This window comes from Microtus pennsylvanicus, chromosome 13 (assembly GCF_037038515.1).
Source record: "Microtus pennsylvanicus isolate mMicPen1 chromosome 13, mMicPen1.hap1, whole genome shotgun sequence".
Taxonomy (NCBI): domain Eukaryota; kingdom Metazoa; phylum Chordata; class Mammalia; order Rodentia; family Cricetidae; genus Microtus; species Microtus pennsylvanicus.
The window spans coordinates 60,541,076-60,559,061 of record NC_134591.1 but is presented as its reverse complement, the minus strand read 5'-3'; the positions used below and the strand labels follow the sequence as shown (position 1 = coordinate 60,559,061).

General features: G+C 51.2%; 1 protein-coding gene across 4 annotated transcripts in view; it reads left to right on the top strand.

The window, feature by feature from the left end:
• Positions 1-16,766, top strand: part of Znf362 (zinc finger protein 362) — a 31,911-nt gene extending 15,145 nt beyond the window's left edge. For 3 of the 4 annotated variants that reach the window (XM_075944918.1, XM_075944921.1, XM_075944919.1), the window contains 7 exons: positions 574-637; positions 771-1,017; positions 3,981-4,308; positions 5,020-5,244; positions 12,949-13,027; positions 13,153-13,311; positions 14,977-16,766. In XM_075944918.1, the coding sequence (XP_075801033.1) occupies positions 574-637; positions 771-1,017; positions 3,981-4,308; positions 5,020-5,244; positions 12,949-13,027; positions 13,153-13,311; positions 14,977-15,093 (1,219 nt within the window). In that variant the 3' untranslated portion in view covers positions 15,094-16,766. The remainder of the gene's footprint in view (positions 1-573; positions 638-770; positions 1,018-3,980; positions 4,309-5,019; positions 5,245-12,948; positions 13,028-13,152; positions 13,312-14,976) is intronic. The other variant, XM_075944920.1, reaches the window with a different exon arrangement.
• Positions 16,767-17,986: the final 1,220 nt, after the last annotated feature.

The following is a 17,986-nucleotide window of genomic DNA, read 5'->3' as shown; positions in this document are numbered from 1 at the left end:
CACAGCATTCTGTCACCCCCAACTTTGCAGGTCACACATACCTGTCCACCTGTCCGTGCCTGAATTTTCCAGGGTATAATTCTTGAGTCAAAGGGAATGCTTATTCTGGTCTGTGTAAATTCTCCTACCACCTGCCCTTTAGAGAGGCTGTATCTTTGCCCCATCTTGTGTATTCTGATAAAGATGTCTTCCCTCAGGGAGGAGGCAGAAGGGCAAGGATCCCGAATGGGTAGTTGCTTCTGCTTTGCGGCTGTTTACAGAGGTGTTCCCAGGGATCTCCAGTGGTCTCTGGAGGGGAGAGTTCTGTGTAGGGTCCACGGGTTTGGCTCTAAAACCTAGGGGATGGAAACTGGCCTGGAAGCATGGGGGGCTCGCAGGTACTGGGAGCACTCTGGTCTGAATGTGACCTTTGCCCCTTCAGATCCTCCCAGGGAGGCACTGAATTCCTGACTTGTCAACCTGGGGATGTGGGTCTCTGGGTCTGATGGGAGGCCCACTTGACTGAGGAATTTGGGTCTCAAGGGATAAGGAGATCTCATAGTTGATAGTGACAGACGCTCTCTCTTCCTGCAGGATGGCCGAACCTCGATTTAACAACCCCTACTTCTGGCCCCCTCCTCCCACCATGCCCAGCCAGGTAAGACTTCCGCTCCCGCTGCCCTCCAAGGTGGAGCTGCTATGCTTTGCCTGGAGTTCAGACTGTAGCTTGTGCCCAGAAGGCCCTGGAGTGTGGCCCACCCATCCCAATCTGGCTCCTCTCCTTTCTGCAGCTGGACAACCTGGTCCTGATTAACAAGATCAAAGAGCAGCTGATGGCGGAGAAGATCCGGCCACCTCACTTGCCACCCACCTCAGCCTCGTCCCAACAGCCACTGCTAGTGCCCCCCGCGCCCGCCGAGACCAGCCAGGCCGTCATGTCACTGCCCAAGTTGCAGCAGGTGCCAGGGTTGCACCCGCAGTCTGTGCCGCAGCCCGATGTGGCACTGCACGCTAGGCCGGCCACCAGTACTGTCACAGGTAAGCTGAGTGGGTGGAGTCTGTGAAGTGGGCGGGGCTGTCAAGATCTGTAGAGAAATGTTGGGGCAGGATCTGGTCCATTTGGGACTTGGTGAGGGTAGGACCTGACCAGATGAGAACAGGGTGGGTGGGATCCGGGGTTGTAGGGGAAGCTTGGCTGAGGGGCTAATGGGTGCTAGCCATAGCCCCCAGGCTTCCTCTGACCTTGAACTGTGAGAATTCCTTCCAACAGCTGAAAGCTCGCGTGGAAAGTGAGATCCACAGATATAGGAGACCAGAGGCCTTCCATGGAGAAGTCACTGCCTGTGTGTGCTTAGTAACAGTCCTTCCTCCCAGCAGCCTGGTGATGGGGTTTGCCAGGGCTGGGTTGAAGAGCAGACAGTGTTTGGTCCTAAATCAGCATCTTCATGCAGTCCCGCTGGCTGTCTCCATTCAGCAGAGGGGAGAAGCCAGGCAGAAGGCACTGTGTTCCACACTCAGCGATTTGGACTTTACCCTGGGGGCACTGGGGAGCCACGGCTTTCGGAAAGCTGGTCTGGTCAGGAGGTGGAGACAGGGTTCTGGGACCAGCACGGGTGCAGGGAGAGCTTCTGGAGGAGATAGCGAGGTGGACCACGCAGTGGCTGTGGGGATGCGGAGAAGTGGATAGATCTTAGGGTGAGAAAGATGGAGAGACGTCCGTGCTGGACAGGATGTAGAGAGTGAGGAGAAGATGCACGAGAGACTGCTGGGATGGGACTAGCTCTGTGTTACGTGCTATGTAGGTTGAGACTGGGGTGCAGGGGAAACACCCAGGGAGGGTCCCTCTTCAGAGCCCTGGGACAGACTTACTCAGGAGTCCACCGAGACTGGGCCTGCGCCCTCAGTGGCTCACCCCTGCTACCAGCCAAGTGCCTTTCTCCTGCTTCTCTTTGAGATGTCTGACAGTTGTGGGCCCTGTGAGCCTCCCTAGGCCCCAGCTGCACTCTGCACATCTCCCGTTATTATGATTTTATTAAATTTATTTTTTTGTTGTAAAAGTAATATTAAAAAAGCAATATAAGCATATTAAGGGAAATTTGGAAAAAGGAGGAACTAAGAAAAAAAATTGCTCATCTTCCCTAGTGCCTAACCTAACCCAGAATCATAGACACTCTTTCAGTGATTTTTTTTCCTTTTCCATATTTTTTGTTTGTTTTTTTAATATGCGTGTGTTTGCTGTTTGTGGCAGGGCTGTGTCAGTAATTTAACTTTTTTTTCCCTATTTGCCATTCTATTCTAGACATATTTATTGCACATTTACTGTAAAGGTAATAACATGGTCATTATGAAAATGTAGACATTTCAGAGAACCCGGAAGGAGAGGAGAACTAGCCCTAGTTCTGCTTTTGTCAGACAGTAGTCTGTTTTCTCTGTAATTTATTTTATTTATTTTATTTTATTCTCTAATCACAGATGTTTTAAAAATGGGTGACGTCACCAAGTAAAAGATTCAAATAATTTCAAAGCAGACAGAGTATGAAAATCCCCGATGACCAAAAATTCCCCTCTCTTGTTAAGGAGAACTGGGTTAGCTGGCGGGAGCATCTGGGGTCTGCCTCCACGCTGGCCTTCACGGTGTCGTGTCTGCACATGTAGGTAGCATGTGCTTTCTGGGGTAGATGGGCTCGTGTGAGCTTGAGCAGTCCGGCACGTCTCCATGCTCCTGGCAGTGCAGCTCTCCTGTTTCGGTGGCCGTAGAGGCCCCATGTCCATGTCCACAGCCCCTGTTGAGGACAAGCACTTTTTATCATTGTGTGGAATCTCGGTTTTGTGTGGAAAGCCCCTGCATGGAGATCTTTGTGCTCATGCGTGATTGTTTCTTTATGGTGTTTTCTAGAAGCAGAATCAATCGCCTGGTTAAGGGTTATGAGCATTTAAATTTTAATATCTATTGCCCAGCTGCCCTCAGTGGAGGCTGCGTAAGTGCACATCCCTGTTGCCAGTGTGGCACAAACGAAACTCACACCAGCCATGATTTTTTTTTTAATGCTCAGATTTTGACTTGTTTAAAAATATAGAGAGATGGATATGAAAAAAACTGAGATGAGAAATACTGGCATCATATTTTATCTACTAAAGTTGTATTATAGATGCTGGTAGCCCCTTCCTTCCTTCCTTCTCACTGTGTAGTCCAGGCTGGCCTGGAACTGGCCGTGCCTGTCTCAGCCTCCCAAGTGCATGTATTACAGGCAGCTGTTACACCGTCATTACCTTCATTTTCCAAAGAATAACTTCTCTCCTGGGCACAGTAGTACGTGTGGGGAAACAGGCAAGCGGTTAGGGACTTCAAGGCCAGGCCAGCCTGGGCTACGTGACACCCTGTCTCAAGAAGCAACAATAAGTAAATAAATAAAAACGGTCATTGGAGAATTTGCAGGGGATTCGGGGGAGGGTTCTTTTTAAAGCCTCATTGCTGTAGAACCAGAAAACAGTTAAACCATCACTTTTAAAACCTGCCCTGCCCCCACACCACATGGGTGCACACCGCTGGGCTGTTTGTTTTCCCTGGGCCTGCACACACAGCCTTTAGAAACAAAGATAGTGGGAAGTTCCGACAAGGAGGCTAACCACTGTTTACCCAGCCCTTCCCCGATTTGCATAATTCAGTTGTCTCTGAAATTCTGCTATTATAAATAACATGGAGGTGAACGTCTGTGTGCCTGGGACTTTTTCTGTGGGTGGAATTATCTCTAAAGTGCTTCTTGGTTTCTGTACTGCTGGGGGTCCGACCTAAGGGCTTGTGTGGTACCAGACCAGCGCTCTACCGGTGCTAGGCCTTCAGTCCCCAAAACTGGCTCCTTAATCAAATTTAACTCAGTCTCAGCTTATCTAAGGCATCTCACACATAGGCAAGCTCTCATTTAGCTACCCCTGAGTAAATGGAGATAGCTCAGAAAGGCAAGAGCTGGGTGGCCTGTGTTGAACTGTGCGTGTCTTCCCAGGTCTGGGGCTTTCCTCTCGAACCCCCGCTGTGAGTACATCTGAGTCAACCCCAGGCACCGGCACCGGCACCAGTACCCCGTCCACACCTACCACCACCAGCCAGAGCCGCCTCATCGCCTCATCCCCCACCCTCATCTCAGGGATCACCAGCCCCCCCCTCCTGGACTCCATCAAGACAATCCAGGGCCACGGCCTCCTTGGCCCCCCCAAGTCTGAACGCGGCCGCAAAAAGATCAAGGCAGAGAACCCAGGGGGTCCCCCTGTCCTTGTTGTCCCCTACCCCATCCTGGCCTCCGGTGAGACCGCAAAGGAGGGCAAGACATACAGGTGAGGGTCTCTTCATACGTGGTCTGGGTGGGGTTGCTTTGGAGATGTATGCCGAGATCTAGAAAGTGGAACCCCAGGAGATAAGGGTGGGGAGCTGAGATTCAAAGAGCAGGGTAGTGTCCCCTCAACATACCTGACCATCAGGGAGGGGGAGGAATAGCATTTAGCCCCCTCAGAGGTGGTCCAGGGCTGGTCGGAGTGCTAAGAGTCCTGGTCCTTCTTGCCCCAAGAGAAGTGTCTGGACCACGTTAAAGCACCCAGTGACCTTTTCACAACATGCTATTGCCAGGACCGGGCCTCCAGAAGTTCTGGGGTAGTTGAGTGGAGGTGGGGAGCTAGGCACCTGTACTTGTCAAGAGGTTCTAGAAGATTCTAACACACAGCCGGGTCAGAATGTCTTAGCCTGTGAGAACCACCTCGCTAGGTCCACAAGCGTGGCTGCAGGCAGGGCTTTTCCTGGCTTCCCTGTGCTTGTGTGTGGCCCTGGTCCCCAGACAGCTGCAGATGTTCCCAGATGCCAGAGCTCCCTCCAGACTAGAAGGTGCCCATACTGGAACTGGCCTTTGTCTCTCCCACGCGGGCCTGTGTCCTCTGGTCTCCGCAGGTAGAACTGCTCCATGCACGCGGTCTCTTTGCTAGGGAGGGTCTCCCTGGAGATGGACTGGAGTGGGTGGGGATCTTCCCAGGCGTGAAGCTGCCTCTTGCCCGCAGGTGTAAGGTGTGCCCGCTCACCTTTTTCACCAAGTCTGAGATGCAGATCCACTCCAAATCGCACACAGAGGCCAAGCCCCACAAGTGCCCGCACTGCTCCAAGTCCTTCGCCAACGCCTCCTACCTGGCCCAGCACCTGCGCATCCACCTGGGCGTCAAGCCCTACCACTGCTCCTACTGTGACAAGTCTTTCCGTCAGCTCTCCCACCTCCAGCAGCACACCAGGTAGGTGCTCCCTCCAGTCCGCTGAGGCCCCTCGCTCCCCCCCTCCCCGCCCCCCTGAGCTCAGCACCTGCCGCCTGGTGCTGAAACTGCTGCCGGGAGGGCCAGGGACTTTCAGGTGTCTGTTGCTCCCAGGGTCAAGTCCAGATTTCTCTGAGGAGCCTTTTAGCCCGTGCCGATGAAACCCTTCCACTCCACCGAGCTCTGCTGTCACTACCGCACAGCCCTTCTCAAATCCAGGTCTTTGTGCTTAACAGTGTCCTTTACTTGAGACATCTGACCGCCTCCTCTGCACCCTTGGGTTCTACTTCCTCCATCATAACTGGTTCAGGCATGGCTTCTGGGAGCCATTAGGTCCTGAGCATCCAAGGGCCGTTTGTCTCCACTGGATCAGGAGTGGACTATCTCGTGCTTTGCCTGTGTGTTTTTCTGCTTCCCTCAATATTTTGGGAGCTGTGGAAAGCAAGGGCTCTGTGTCCTGCATTTCTGTATCCCCCGTGGGTGGTAGCACATCTGAGTGTCTAGACATTTGTTAAGTGTTTGTGGACTAGATAGACCTAGTTTGAACAGAGACTATGATTCATCCATTGAACAGACGCTTACGGAGCCCATGTGCTGTGCCACACAGGATTCTAGGAACAAACCAGAGAAACCCCTGCCTGGTGGTGTCTGTAGTCTAAGAAGACTTAATGCAGTAAGTGTGTGCAAGGGAGGGCAGACACTAGATACAGGGAGCAGAGGAGTTGAAAGAAACAACGGTTTGGAAGATTGTAGTTGGTGTGTTCCGACCAGAAGCTCGCTCATTTACTAGTCTGAAGGTGAGCTTGGGTGTTAACTACTGTCAGCTGGACCAGCGTCAGCGGAAGGACTGTTTGATTGTGGCGTCTGTAGCTACCGACAGCTGAGGGTTTCCTTTCCTGTAAGGAACTAAAGCTGGATAGGAAACTCTGCATTTTATTCTTAGTGCTACTTTAAAAATGTCCTGTGGTGTTAGGATCAAACCTGCGGCCTCATGTGCTGGGCGAGAGTTCTACCTCTGAGCCGTATCCTCAGCCCTAGTAAATTTTGTTGTGGTGCTTTGTTTTTGCTTTGTTTTCTGTAGCAGGGATTAAACCCAGAGCCTTGTGTGTGCCTAGCAAGTTAGCTGCCACGGAGCTACATCCCAGCCCTTTTAAAATGCCCCTTTTCCTTTGAAATAAGAACTTGTTCTATACACAGGCCAACATTGAACTTCCCAGCTCTGCCTCCCTAGTAGCTAGGATTATAGTGTGTGCCACCAGGCCTGGTATTTGTGTTCCCTTTGCATCCTTTATCCGATGGTGCAAACGTTTTGCCTTCTCTGTTTCTCTGGTGTGGGGAGTAATAATATGTAGGTTTACTAGCAAGAATGAAGAATAGCATGGCCCTAGGCAGGCTGTCAGCTTGATGTCCATTTTCTGTGCCTCCTCAGGCACAGGCCTGAGTGTGTGAGTGAGTGTGTTTCACTAATCTTCTGATTTTGTCATGCCTTGATTTTTTTTAAAACTTTGGCTGGTCTGATGTGCATACGTATATGAGACCTGGTATCGATGAATAAGCAAAGACCTGCTGTAGCATGGCTTGTAGAATTACAACATATGATACAAAATGCTGTCAGGAGACTCTACCAAGCCCCTGGGCCAGAATCTTAATCGCTGTGTGTATGTGAAGTTTTCCTTATATTATCAGGCATCAGTGTACAAAGAACTAACTGATTTCGCTTCTGCTAGACTGTGTGATGGCAGGGGGTGCATACCCCCACTTTTGGAGACGAAGTCTCAGTGTGTCAAGGCTCCTGGATTATTCTCTGGTTTTGTGTTGTTTGCACAAGTAGCAGAAGCGGGAGCATTGGGAGTTCAAGGCTAGCCTCAGTTGCGTAATAAGTTCAAGGCCAGCCTGAGCTACACAAGATCCTGTCTCAAAGGCAGAACAAAACCAATCACAAATATAAAAAGAAGAAGAAGAAAAGGCTTTGATGCCGCAAGCTGTGGAACAGGTCCAGTCTTTGCCACAGCGGCCTCATTCTCACGAGGTGCTGTCCTGTCAGGCCCGTCACGCCTGATTAAATGAGAGTTGTCTTGAAATGTGACATTTCTGGCATGGTCATGGTTACAAATTTGATTTAGACAATTATATCCTGTTAGGAAGGAGAACGGATTCCTTTCGAGCCTACTTACAGAACTAACGATGGTGAAAAGGAGGGGCTCTTGCTCAAGCAGAGAGGGGTCCCGCGGAAGCACAGCCATTCGGTGTGGGTTTGGAGATGAGGCCAGTCATATGTGTTGTTTCTGAAAGAGGTGTAATTTTACATTTTCCTTGGTAATTGGTATAGAGGGATGTGAAATTTCTGTAGCCCTCTCTCCCGTGGATCTGAAGGGTTAGATGAAGCAGGTCATCTATTTGGAGACTGATTTATTCTATTTTGTTAAATATAGCTTCCTAAATAAGGGTGGGAGACAGACCAAGTGGAAGGTGGTTCTCATGAGCCCTTCAGAAATGAGATATTGACCCCAATGAAATGAGCTTCATTCCGCTTGGTGACAAGTCCTTGTCCTCTTACCCCGTGACTGCCAGCCCACTGGGCTATACTGTCCTTATCTAGACCACGACTCAGGCAGCGTCTGGTCTCAGGCTGGATCACATTCGAAGTCCAGGCTCCGAAGCCAGGGGACGGAGGTCTGTTCCAGGCTCTCTCAGGCTCCCTTCTCCTGGTGTTCTTCAGGAGGTGTCCGACCTGCTGTTCAGAGCAGAAGCCTTCAGGCAGATGTGAGGGGCTGAGGCCTGTTGACAGGACTGCATGGTTCTGCCCACTCCACTGTGAGAAGCAGAGGATCAGGAGGGAGAATAGAATCTGCTACTAAGGTCTCTTGCTTGACACTTGTTAGACTAAGGACATGATGCACACACAGGCTTGGCTCACCTCCAGAGCCTTTAGTTTACCCCATACAGCTAACTGGGAAAGAGAGCTTACATCTAGAAAGACTGTGTGTGTGTGTATGTGTGTGTGTGTGTGTGTGTGTGTGTGTGTGTGTGTGTGTCTGAAGTTCAGGGGATCCAACCCATGACCACGGCCGTACCAGGCAAACATCTACCACCAAGCCACATGCCAGCCCACAGCTTGTGCATCCACAGGTGGATGATGAAAGGATGGTAGTGTATGTATCTGGTTTATACACATGTATGGATATATATGCACACCCATGAGCTGGTTTATACACATGTATGGATATGTGCACCCATGAGCTGGTTTATACACATGTATGGATATATATGCACACCCATGAGCTGGTTTATACACACGTATGGATATGCACACGCATGAGCTGGTTTATACACATGTATGGATATATATGCACACCCATGAGCTGGTTTATACACACGTATGGATAGGCACACCCATGAGCTGGTTTATACACATGTATGGATAGGTGAGCTGGTTTATACACACGTATGGATATGCACACTCATGAGCTGGTTTATACACACGTATGGATATATATGCACACCCATGAGCTGGTTTATACACACATATGGATATGCACACCCATGAGCTGGTTTATACACACGTATGGATATATATGCACACCCATGAGCTGGTTTATACACACGTATGGATATATATACACACCCATGAGCTGGTTTATACACACGTATGGATATATATGCACACCCATGAGCTGGTTTATACACACGTATGGATATGCACACCCATGAATGAACACAGGTCTGGAGAGGATATCTGGTCCTGTCCTCTGGTTGTCAGCGTTTGTCTCTGGCTGAACTTGGAGTCAGGCTGGCATCCCGGCAAGCCCAGCATCCTCACGTCTCTGCGCCAGGATCACGAGTGTGTGTGTCTAGCTATGTCCAGCTTTCTTGTGGATGCTGGGGATTCGTGTGGAAGAAACTAGGACAGTTATTCTGAACTAAGGGCCTAGACCCGACAAAGGCCAGCTAGCTCGAAGCTGGCAGAAATGTATGGTGGAAGCATTAGTTAAAAATAGATACAGTTGGGACTCAGTGGTTAAGAACACTTACAGCTCTTCTGGAAGACTTGAGTGTGATCCCCACCACCCACATCAGGTGGCCCACAACTTCCTGTAACTCCAGCTCCAGAGGGATCGAATTTCTTTGGCCTCTGTGGGCACCTGCACTGATGAACATATCCACACACAGATACAGACACACACACAGACACAGATGCATACGCACACACACACACACACCAAAATAAATCATCTTAAAAAGTTAATAAAAGGAAAATAGATGCATTAGCAAGAAGTCATAGTGATTAAGAATTCTATTTATTCTTATTTTTCAAAAATAGACTTTATTTAAGCATATTTAAGAATGAATATGGGAGGGCTCACATATTCCTTGTAACCCCAGCTCTTGGGAGGCTGGGGCAGGAGGATTACTGAAAATTTGAGGTCAGCCTAGAGCTGCAGAGTAATATCCTGTCAAAAATAAATAAACACACAAAACGAGGGATGGTTAGGGAGGAAGAATGTGAGCAAGGAAACAAAGGAAAAAAAATTAACTGGTCCTTGAAGGGGATGGATTTGCCAAAATAGTCCCAGACCCTGGGGATTGATTCTGTTTCTGAGGACAGTGGCGGCGGCTGCTTCTTCTTCTTCTTCTTCTTCTTCTTCTTCTTCTTCTTCTTCTTCTTCTTCTTCTTCTTCTTCTTCTTCTTCTTCTTCTTCCTTCTCCTCCTCCTCCTCTTTCTCCTTTTTCTTTTCTATCTTTCTGTTTCTCTTTCTTTACCTCATTTGTGTGATTCAAGTTTGAAATGGGCAGGAAACAAAACAACATGAGGAGTCTGTCAACATATCAACAATAATTACAAATCACAGGTCACTGGCACATATAAGTAAGCCACCATGTCTTAACCCACTGGCAAAGAGATGGGTTTCTAAATCTCCTAAGCTCTAGGACCCCAGACAACCATCAAATCGAGGAATCAACCGTATTTCATTTTTCAGAGACCATGTCCTGTCGTCCTGCCCTTTGACAATCAACCACCCAGGTCCTGTAAACAATCCAGTCTGTCTTCCCAATGTTACTGTCATGAAGAGGGTGAATCCAAAGCAGAAGCTGTGCTGGGCACACAAAAGATGCTGAGTCAGCAAGGGGCTATGCCAGTCCACCCTTGGAGCCGAAGAAGCTGTCACCAAGACCACTGTTGGGACGGTCTTATTTAGTGGCTCCCAGAGGAACGTGTGTATGAAAGGGAGGCACCTGTGAAGAGCAGGTGACTCCCAGACTGTCCCGCAAGCCCAGATTCGGGACGATCGTCTCACCAGATGATACATACCACACACATGTATGACACACACCACATACATGTATCAGCATCGCAATCAGGACAGTCTTTACTATGGTCTGTTGACGGTGGACACCGAGTGCGAGCCTTATGTGACAAACAGATACGCACAAGGTACCATGAGTCTGCAGGTACGAGGGTGTGAAAGCTGGGTTGGAGCTGCTTCAGGAGGAATTCGGTACAGAAGGGGGCTCCGAGTCGATCTGTTTGTAGCGGCTAATGCCAGACAGTGACACTACCTGTGTGTGTTTGCTTATGCCAGGTGCAAACTGTCTCTGGGGTTGCTTTTCTTTCCCTGGCTGTGTGATGTGATGTACATTTATAATGATAACTGCAGCTGGGAGCAGTGTCATTTGGCTTTCTTGAGTCTGATGACAATAATTACAATATTATGAACAGCTATTCAGCATCAAAGGGCTCCTGTGTGCCTGACCCACTCCTGTTTTAACACAAGGGGGGCCAGAAGAGTTCGTGTGGGTGTACGTGTTTCATTGGAGGAGAGAATGAGAAAAGCCGTGGAGAGGGATTCCCGCTCCGCAAATACTGACTTCTATTATGTCTACCTTTGTTTTAGTTACAAAATACAAAGTGGGTAAAGCCGCCCAGTAGTACCTGAGGATGAAGTCAAGCCAGCTGGGTGTGGGGCCTCACGTCTGTAATCCCAGCACATAGAAGGCTGAGGCAGGAGGAATACCTTGAGTTTCAGGCCAGCCTGGGCCAGAGTGAGACCCTCCTTAAAAAACAAAACAAAAAGGAGGTTGGTGAGATGGCTCGGCCAGTCAGGGTGTTTTCCACCAAGCTTCTCCCGTGGTGGAGAATCGGTCCTCTAACACCGCAACAGTATCGCGTGAACAACCTTAAATGGGATCTTCATTCTCACTGTCCCTATTTCAGAGATGAGGAAGCTGGGGAGACGAGAGGTGGCAGAAGTGGGTTCAAGTATGGTACACAGTGCGGCAGCCTGGGGTCCAGATGGAAGGGAGAGGGTGTTCTGGGTCTGGGTTGCAGGGGATATGTAGAGGGGGCAATATGTAAGACATCTGATTTTAAAATCCCCACATGGAACTGGGGTCATCAGGGTGGGGAGCAGGCAGGGCACCAGTTTCAGCCGGCTTTCCTTGTGCTTGAAGAGGGGCGGCCTGGGTTCAGGCTGGGCATCCCACCTCACAGATGTGGGAGCCAAGACGGGAAGCTCTGTGCATGGGGAGAGGCTAGGGACAGGATTCTGGGGACCCTGGTGATTGGTGTGGCCTGAAATTCAGGGCTAGATACTGAGAGCTTTGTGGATGGTGGGAAAAGGCAGCCTGGTCCTTTTTTTGTTCAATGGCAAGTGGTCTCCTTGAGTCCCTTTCGGGGGCAGCCCTGTGCTGGCTTCCTCATACAAAGACAAGTTAGTAGTGAGAGGCAGGCCTTGGCCCGGAGGGCCCCATTATGGCCCCACTTTGGCAAAGCCTGTGTGTGTGGACCTGCCTATGAAAGAGACACGGTGAGGCGGGATATCCGGGACGAGCATTGAGAGGCCCCTCGAGTCAGCCAGAGGACAGAGGCCTTCCTTTCTGGCAGAGGGAACAGCATGGACAAAGGCTCGGAGGCTTGCGGCTGTGTGTGCTGGGGAGGGAGCGAGATACAGAAGACAGAAACAGAGGGGAGGTCTCAAAAATACCAAGGGAGAATGTCAAGGAAAGCTGGGGCAAAGTCTGTGGGTTCTATCCCAGACAAACAGGGAGGTAGAGGCTGGTGGTTGCTGAGCAAGGATACCACAAGGACAGGCCCAGGGATGATAACATAGCCGAGGTCAGGAGGCTGAGAACCCGGAAGGAAGCTGGACAGTTGGCGTAGTTGGGTAGATGGAGGCCAGAGGGTAGTTTGCTGGCCAAGAGGTTTGGTGTGTCTCTCCGGAAGAACTGAAGTCCCTAGAGGACTGTATGTTAGTCAGTCAACAAACACCTTGGGCAGGAGGCGGGTTATATGAACCTTATTTCTGATGTCTGTGGCTAACTTTAGAGACGAGGAGCCCTCTCTGTTTGCACACTCCAGCTGTTTAATGAGGCCTCCCTGAGCAGAGCTTGTGCCAGGCACCGGGTGGTGGCAGTGGCTAAGACCAAGGAGGTTGTGCTTTCGTGGAGAGAGCCAAGAAAGCAGAGACCCGGCAATGACAAGTAGGGTGCCAGGGATTTGAGGGCATGAGAAACTAAGCAGACTAGCTGTTGCTGGGGGCCTATGCTGGACCACCAGGGAAGGTGAGTGAGAGTTGGGGACATGGTGGAAGGCAGCGGAGGTCTGGCAGTGGCCACACGGGGGCTTGGGGACTGGACCGGCTCTGGAGATGTGACTGAGCTACTGCCTCACTGCGCCTGCCCTTGCAGAATCCACACAGGCGACAGACCCTACAAGTGCCCACATCCTGGCTGCGAGAAGGCTTTCACTCAGCTCTCCAACCTCCAGGTGAGTGCCGACCTGCCTCCTGCCCCCCCAGGTGCACAACGGTGTCCCCTCTTCCAGGGGGCCCAAGAAGGGGGCTGGGTGGGAGAGAGTCCCCGCCTCATGACCCCCTGCTCTGCTCTTCGCAGTCTCATCAACGCCAGCACAACAAGGACAAGCCCTACAAATGTCCCAACTGCTACAGGGCCTACTCAGACTCCGCCTCCCTCCAGATCCACCTCTCCGCCCACGCCATCAAGCACGCTAAGGCTTACTGCTGCAGCATGTGTGGGCGGGCCTACACCTCGGTGAGTCCTGCTGCCTTGCCCCAAGTTCCAGAGCCTCAAGGCGGGGCTTGTGGGCCTGGGATTCTGCTGTTCTGAGTCTGGGAATGCGGAGTACCTTCCCACTTGGGGAAGTTGCAATCCCTGCCAAAGCCACCAGAGGGCACAGTACCATAGCCAGAGCCACCCATCCTTCGGGGAAAGGTGACCAGAGATGGTTCCCTGGGTGGGAAGAAGTCCTGCCTAGGAGGGCCTTGGGTAACCAGGTAACTCAGTTGTGTGCCCGTTTGCAGTTCTTTAACTATTCTGGCACCAGGCCCCCATAGCCAAGAGTGCTCACGGGTATCAGTCTCCTCCTCTATCAAGTGGCTACTTACTGGCTGACCTGAGGGCCAGATAAACTTCAGGGAGCCACTGACCACTGAGCCAGGCACGGAGGAAGCAGGGAATACCATTTAGATAGGGAAGTTAGGGATCACTGATGGAGACAGTATTAAATACATGATCACACAGAGAAGCTGTGGTTACTGCTTCAAAGCCAAAAATTTTTTTTGTCTTTAAGGGTAATGACTCCTTTAAAAAAAATCTTACCCATGATCTTTTCAGGGGCCCTGATGTCTAATACCCAGACAGCATGAATGTATTCATTTGACTCTTTTTTTTTTTATTTGGTTTTTCGAGACAAGGTTTCTCTGTGGACCAGGCTGGTCTCGAACTCACAGAGATCCGCCTGCCTCTGCCTCCCGAGTGCTGGGATTAAAGGCGTGCGCCACCATCGCCCAGCTTCATTTGACTCTTAAGTGACACATTTTTATTTACAGACTTTGTCTTTTTAAGAGTGAGACCCAAATGAGTTCCTATATTGCCCTGGTCAGTGTCTGCCCTGGTCAGTGTCTGCCCTGGTCAGTGTCTGCCCTGGTCAGTGTCTGCCCTGGTCAGTGTTTTAGGCCATAGCCTCCCTCACCCTGCTTCTTGCCGTGTGCTCACTAGAGACTGACTCCTGGCTTGGCTGTTGCCAGCTGCTTCTTCTGGCTGATGTAGCACCTTGCCATCAGAGGTTCTTTCTGCCTGAGTGCCCATCTTGAGGTGGGAGGCCTGGAGTGGCAGCCAGGGCCAGGGTATGTTACCTTGTTCCTGGTCAATGCCCAGGTCCCCTCGTCCATCTCTTCATGATGCCTCAGGCAAACTCAGTAGAGCCAATGGGGAACGGGGGTGACTCTGGTGTGGCTTCACCCCGAGAGGGGGTCAACTAGATTCCTGTTTCCAGTTGGAATAAAATGTTGAGGCTGGGGCAGGAGGGGCCTCCTTGTCCCTCACTGCGTGCCCAGGGCTCTAGGTAATGCCCCTGCTTATAGAGGAGGAAACTGAGGCTTGGGAGCAGGTTGGGGGAGGTAACTTGTCCTAATGCTAACAAATGGTAGGACTCCGCTCCATCCAGGTCCCTGCCTCATTGATACAGATGTGTCTGTATCTACAGATGTAGGATGTGACGTTAGGCAGAGTTAGGTTCATATCTCCCTACAGCTGTTGACAGAGTTGCAGGGGTTGGGATGGGCGGGGTTTAAGGGTGATCCAGCTGAGCCCCCACGGCTCAGTTGTTTGCAGCCCCAACTGGTCTGCCCTCCAGTGGCCGCTTTGGGAACTGCAGCCTTTGTTGTGACGCCTTCTGCATCTCCCATCTGCCCGCAGGAGACCTACCTGATGAAGCACATGTCCAAACACACAGTGGTGGAACACCTGGTGAGCCATCACTCACCCCAGAGGACGGAGTCCCCCGGCATCCCGGTGCGAATCTCTCTGATCTGAGCCCACCTGTGGCGCCGCCCCGCCCACTTGGCAGACATAGACCTAGGCAGCACCCAGCCTAACTCCCGCTGGGGCCTCCAGGAACCACCAAGCTCTCTCACGACCTTCCCACCCTGCCAGAAAGCTTGGTCCGCAGAAGCCCTGCCTGGTCCGGCTCCTGGGCAGCCAGGCCAACTGCAAGATTCTGGACTGTTCTGGTGGCATCCAAAGACGATCTCAGAGCACTTTGAACCTGTCTGTTGGGTTTTTCTTTTTGTTCCCCCTCCCTCACTTGCTTCACTGTTTCTTGTTTTTAAGTTTGTCTTGGAAATAACAAAAAGGATATTTATTGGCCAGAATGTTGGTGCTGCTAAGAACGAGAAACTAAAAGGACTGGACAGACGGATACAGAGAACCAGAGGGCAGCGTGGGACCTTCTCTGGCCATTGCCTCAGGTCTTGAGGGGAGGCTCAGGCCTGGGGTTCTGGACTTCAAAGGGGACCCTCCCCCAGGTGGGAGGAAGACAGGAGACAGCTGGAGTGAGCCCTTCAGCCCCATCACCCCGCTCAAATTGCCTGAGCCTTGCCCTAGCCTTTACTGGGCAAAGGGTATGGCAGCTGCCAGGGCTGCCTGGCTTCAGGGCATGGAAATGAGGGGTCTGGGGAGCCGCAGGACCAAAGGGTGCAGTGATGGCTGGGTGGCACGCCCAGGGAAATGAGTTGGGGGGGTGCCTGGTGAAACCTGGCTCTTCCCCTGCTGCCCTGAAGACCATCCCAGTCTACCTCGGTGCTGGCCAGGAAACCTATTGGCTACCTCTCCCACCACTCCAGACTGTGGGCAGGGGGATGGGGATGGAGTGGGCCCGGAGCTAAGACCTCCTTCAGAATTCCCTCCAGAAGGGGACAGTGCCCAGGGAGGAGTTGTCTTTCTCGCTACAGAAGGGGACTCCCCAACCCAGACCCCAGGCCCTGCAGCAGGGATAGGATCCTCCAAAGGAGGTCCCAGGAGCAGACCCTGCCCCCAGCCCCCCCTAGACATCCCAATCCGAAAGCCATGCGTGTCCGTGTATATAGGAACTATGTACAGAGCCCAGAGAAGCCCTTCCACATCCCCCCCAGAGAGGAAGAAAACTAGACAAAACTCATCTATATATTCTGTATCTGGAGTCCATTTGAATATTAACTGTGTTATTTTTATACACTTTTTAAGCCTTAACTCGACATTGATTTACCAGTTTAACGTTTCCTGGGGTTTCTTTTCCACTGGGGGGGTTCTCTGCCCTCCCACCCCGACCCCTTTGTTTGACCTGCGTCGTCTGATACTCAGTATTGTAGCTTTCCGTCCGCATGTACTACCCTGTAAATACGCTGTTCCATGCTGTTAACACCCTTGGCTTTTTTTCTATGGGACCTCCAGGCCACCATATTTAGAAATAGTTACCTTATTAAAAAAGAGAAAACGGTCTGTTGGCTTCTCAGTCTGCATCTTGGTGGCAGGGAGGTGAGGGCAGGTGGCCCTCGGAGCTTCAGGAGAGAAACTTATGTTCTATTAAAGAAGGGGGTAAAGCTAAACAAATCAAACATGGGGGAAGAACACTGAACGGGGCGAGAGTCAAAGGGACGCACCCTCTGCTCTTTGTATCTCTGATGTGAAGAATAAACTGTACCTACACCTGGGTGGTGGCGGCGTGCAGAGTGCTTGGTGCTGTGTTGGCGCTGTGTGGGAGAGGGGGCTGGGCCGCCTTTGCACCACTCCGCCCCAGGGTTGGGAAGGGAGGCCAATGGCCACTTGCTGTTGGCTTCCATGCTTTGTGCTGGAATGCTCCAGAATGCCCCGCGGAAGGGGCTGCAACCCAAGAGAAGCGTTTTGCCCAGTTGAGTGGCAGGGATGTTGAATGTCCCCAGTGGTTCTGTTCCCCCTCCCAGTTCTGGTCATTCATCACGGGAGCCCGATATAGGAAGCTGTTCTAGTGTTGGAATGGGGCTTATAAAAATACATCCACATGTTTTTTTCCTCCATGGAGTCAGGGTGCTGCTGTCTAGGAAGAACCAAAGGGAGATTCAAGAATGAATCCCCCCAGGCTTATCAAGGTTGGTCCTGCGAAGGTATCCTTGTGGATGTGACTCAGCTCTGGGTCACCCCAGGAAGGAAGATAAGTGTGCTAGACCCTTTGTCACACACACACACACACACACACACACACACACACACACACACCTGTTAGCTAAGAGGTGCAAAATGAACGGAGTACCAACAGCTCACAGCAGAGCCAGTGAGGCTCATGAGAGACCCTGACGCACAAACAAAACTGCAGAGGTTCCCCTTGGGCTTGCAGTTTGGACCTGCCTCAGCTTGCACCCACCCTGTTACCTCCTTGCCGAGATATTTCACCTGCTAAGATTCCAGAAGCTGTTCTTGTATTGTTGATTTCTGTCACCCCAAAACTTCTAAAGGCCCAAACCTCAAAGGAACAGACTTTCCCGAGAATCGAGTATTTTTTCCAAATATTTACATCTCCGTTGATGTTAGGTCCACCCCAGTGAGATCCCTACCCCTGGTTTTAACATTCCCAGAAAGCACAGACTCTAGAATTAATTAGAATGTTCCCTTCGAACATACCTGGGGCAGTTGCTAGGAGGACTCATTGCTTTTTGACTTACGGTTTTAGTCCATCGGAGGCTTGAGCGCTGAGGAGAGAGGGCTGTAGAGTGGGAGGTGCTCACTCCGTGGCAGCCAGGAAGCAGAGACAGAGGGAGGAGTAGGACAAGGCATGTCTTCCATTGTTTCTGGGCCTGGGTGGGGCCAAGCATCCACAAGAAAGGTGTGGATGTGGGGTGGGGCGGGATGGGCAAACCCTCTACCTGATGTAGCACGAGCAAGCTCCAGTTTAGCATCCAGCAGTGTGCCCGGAGAG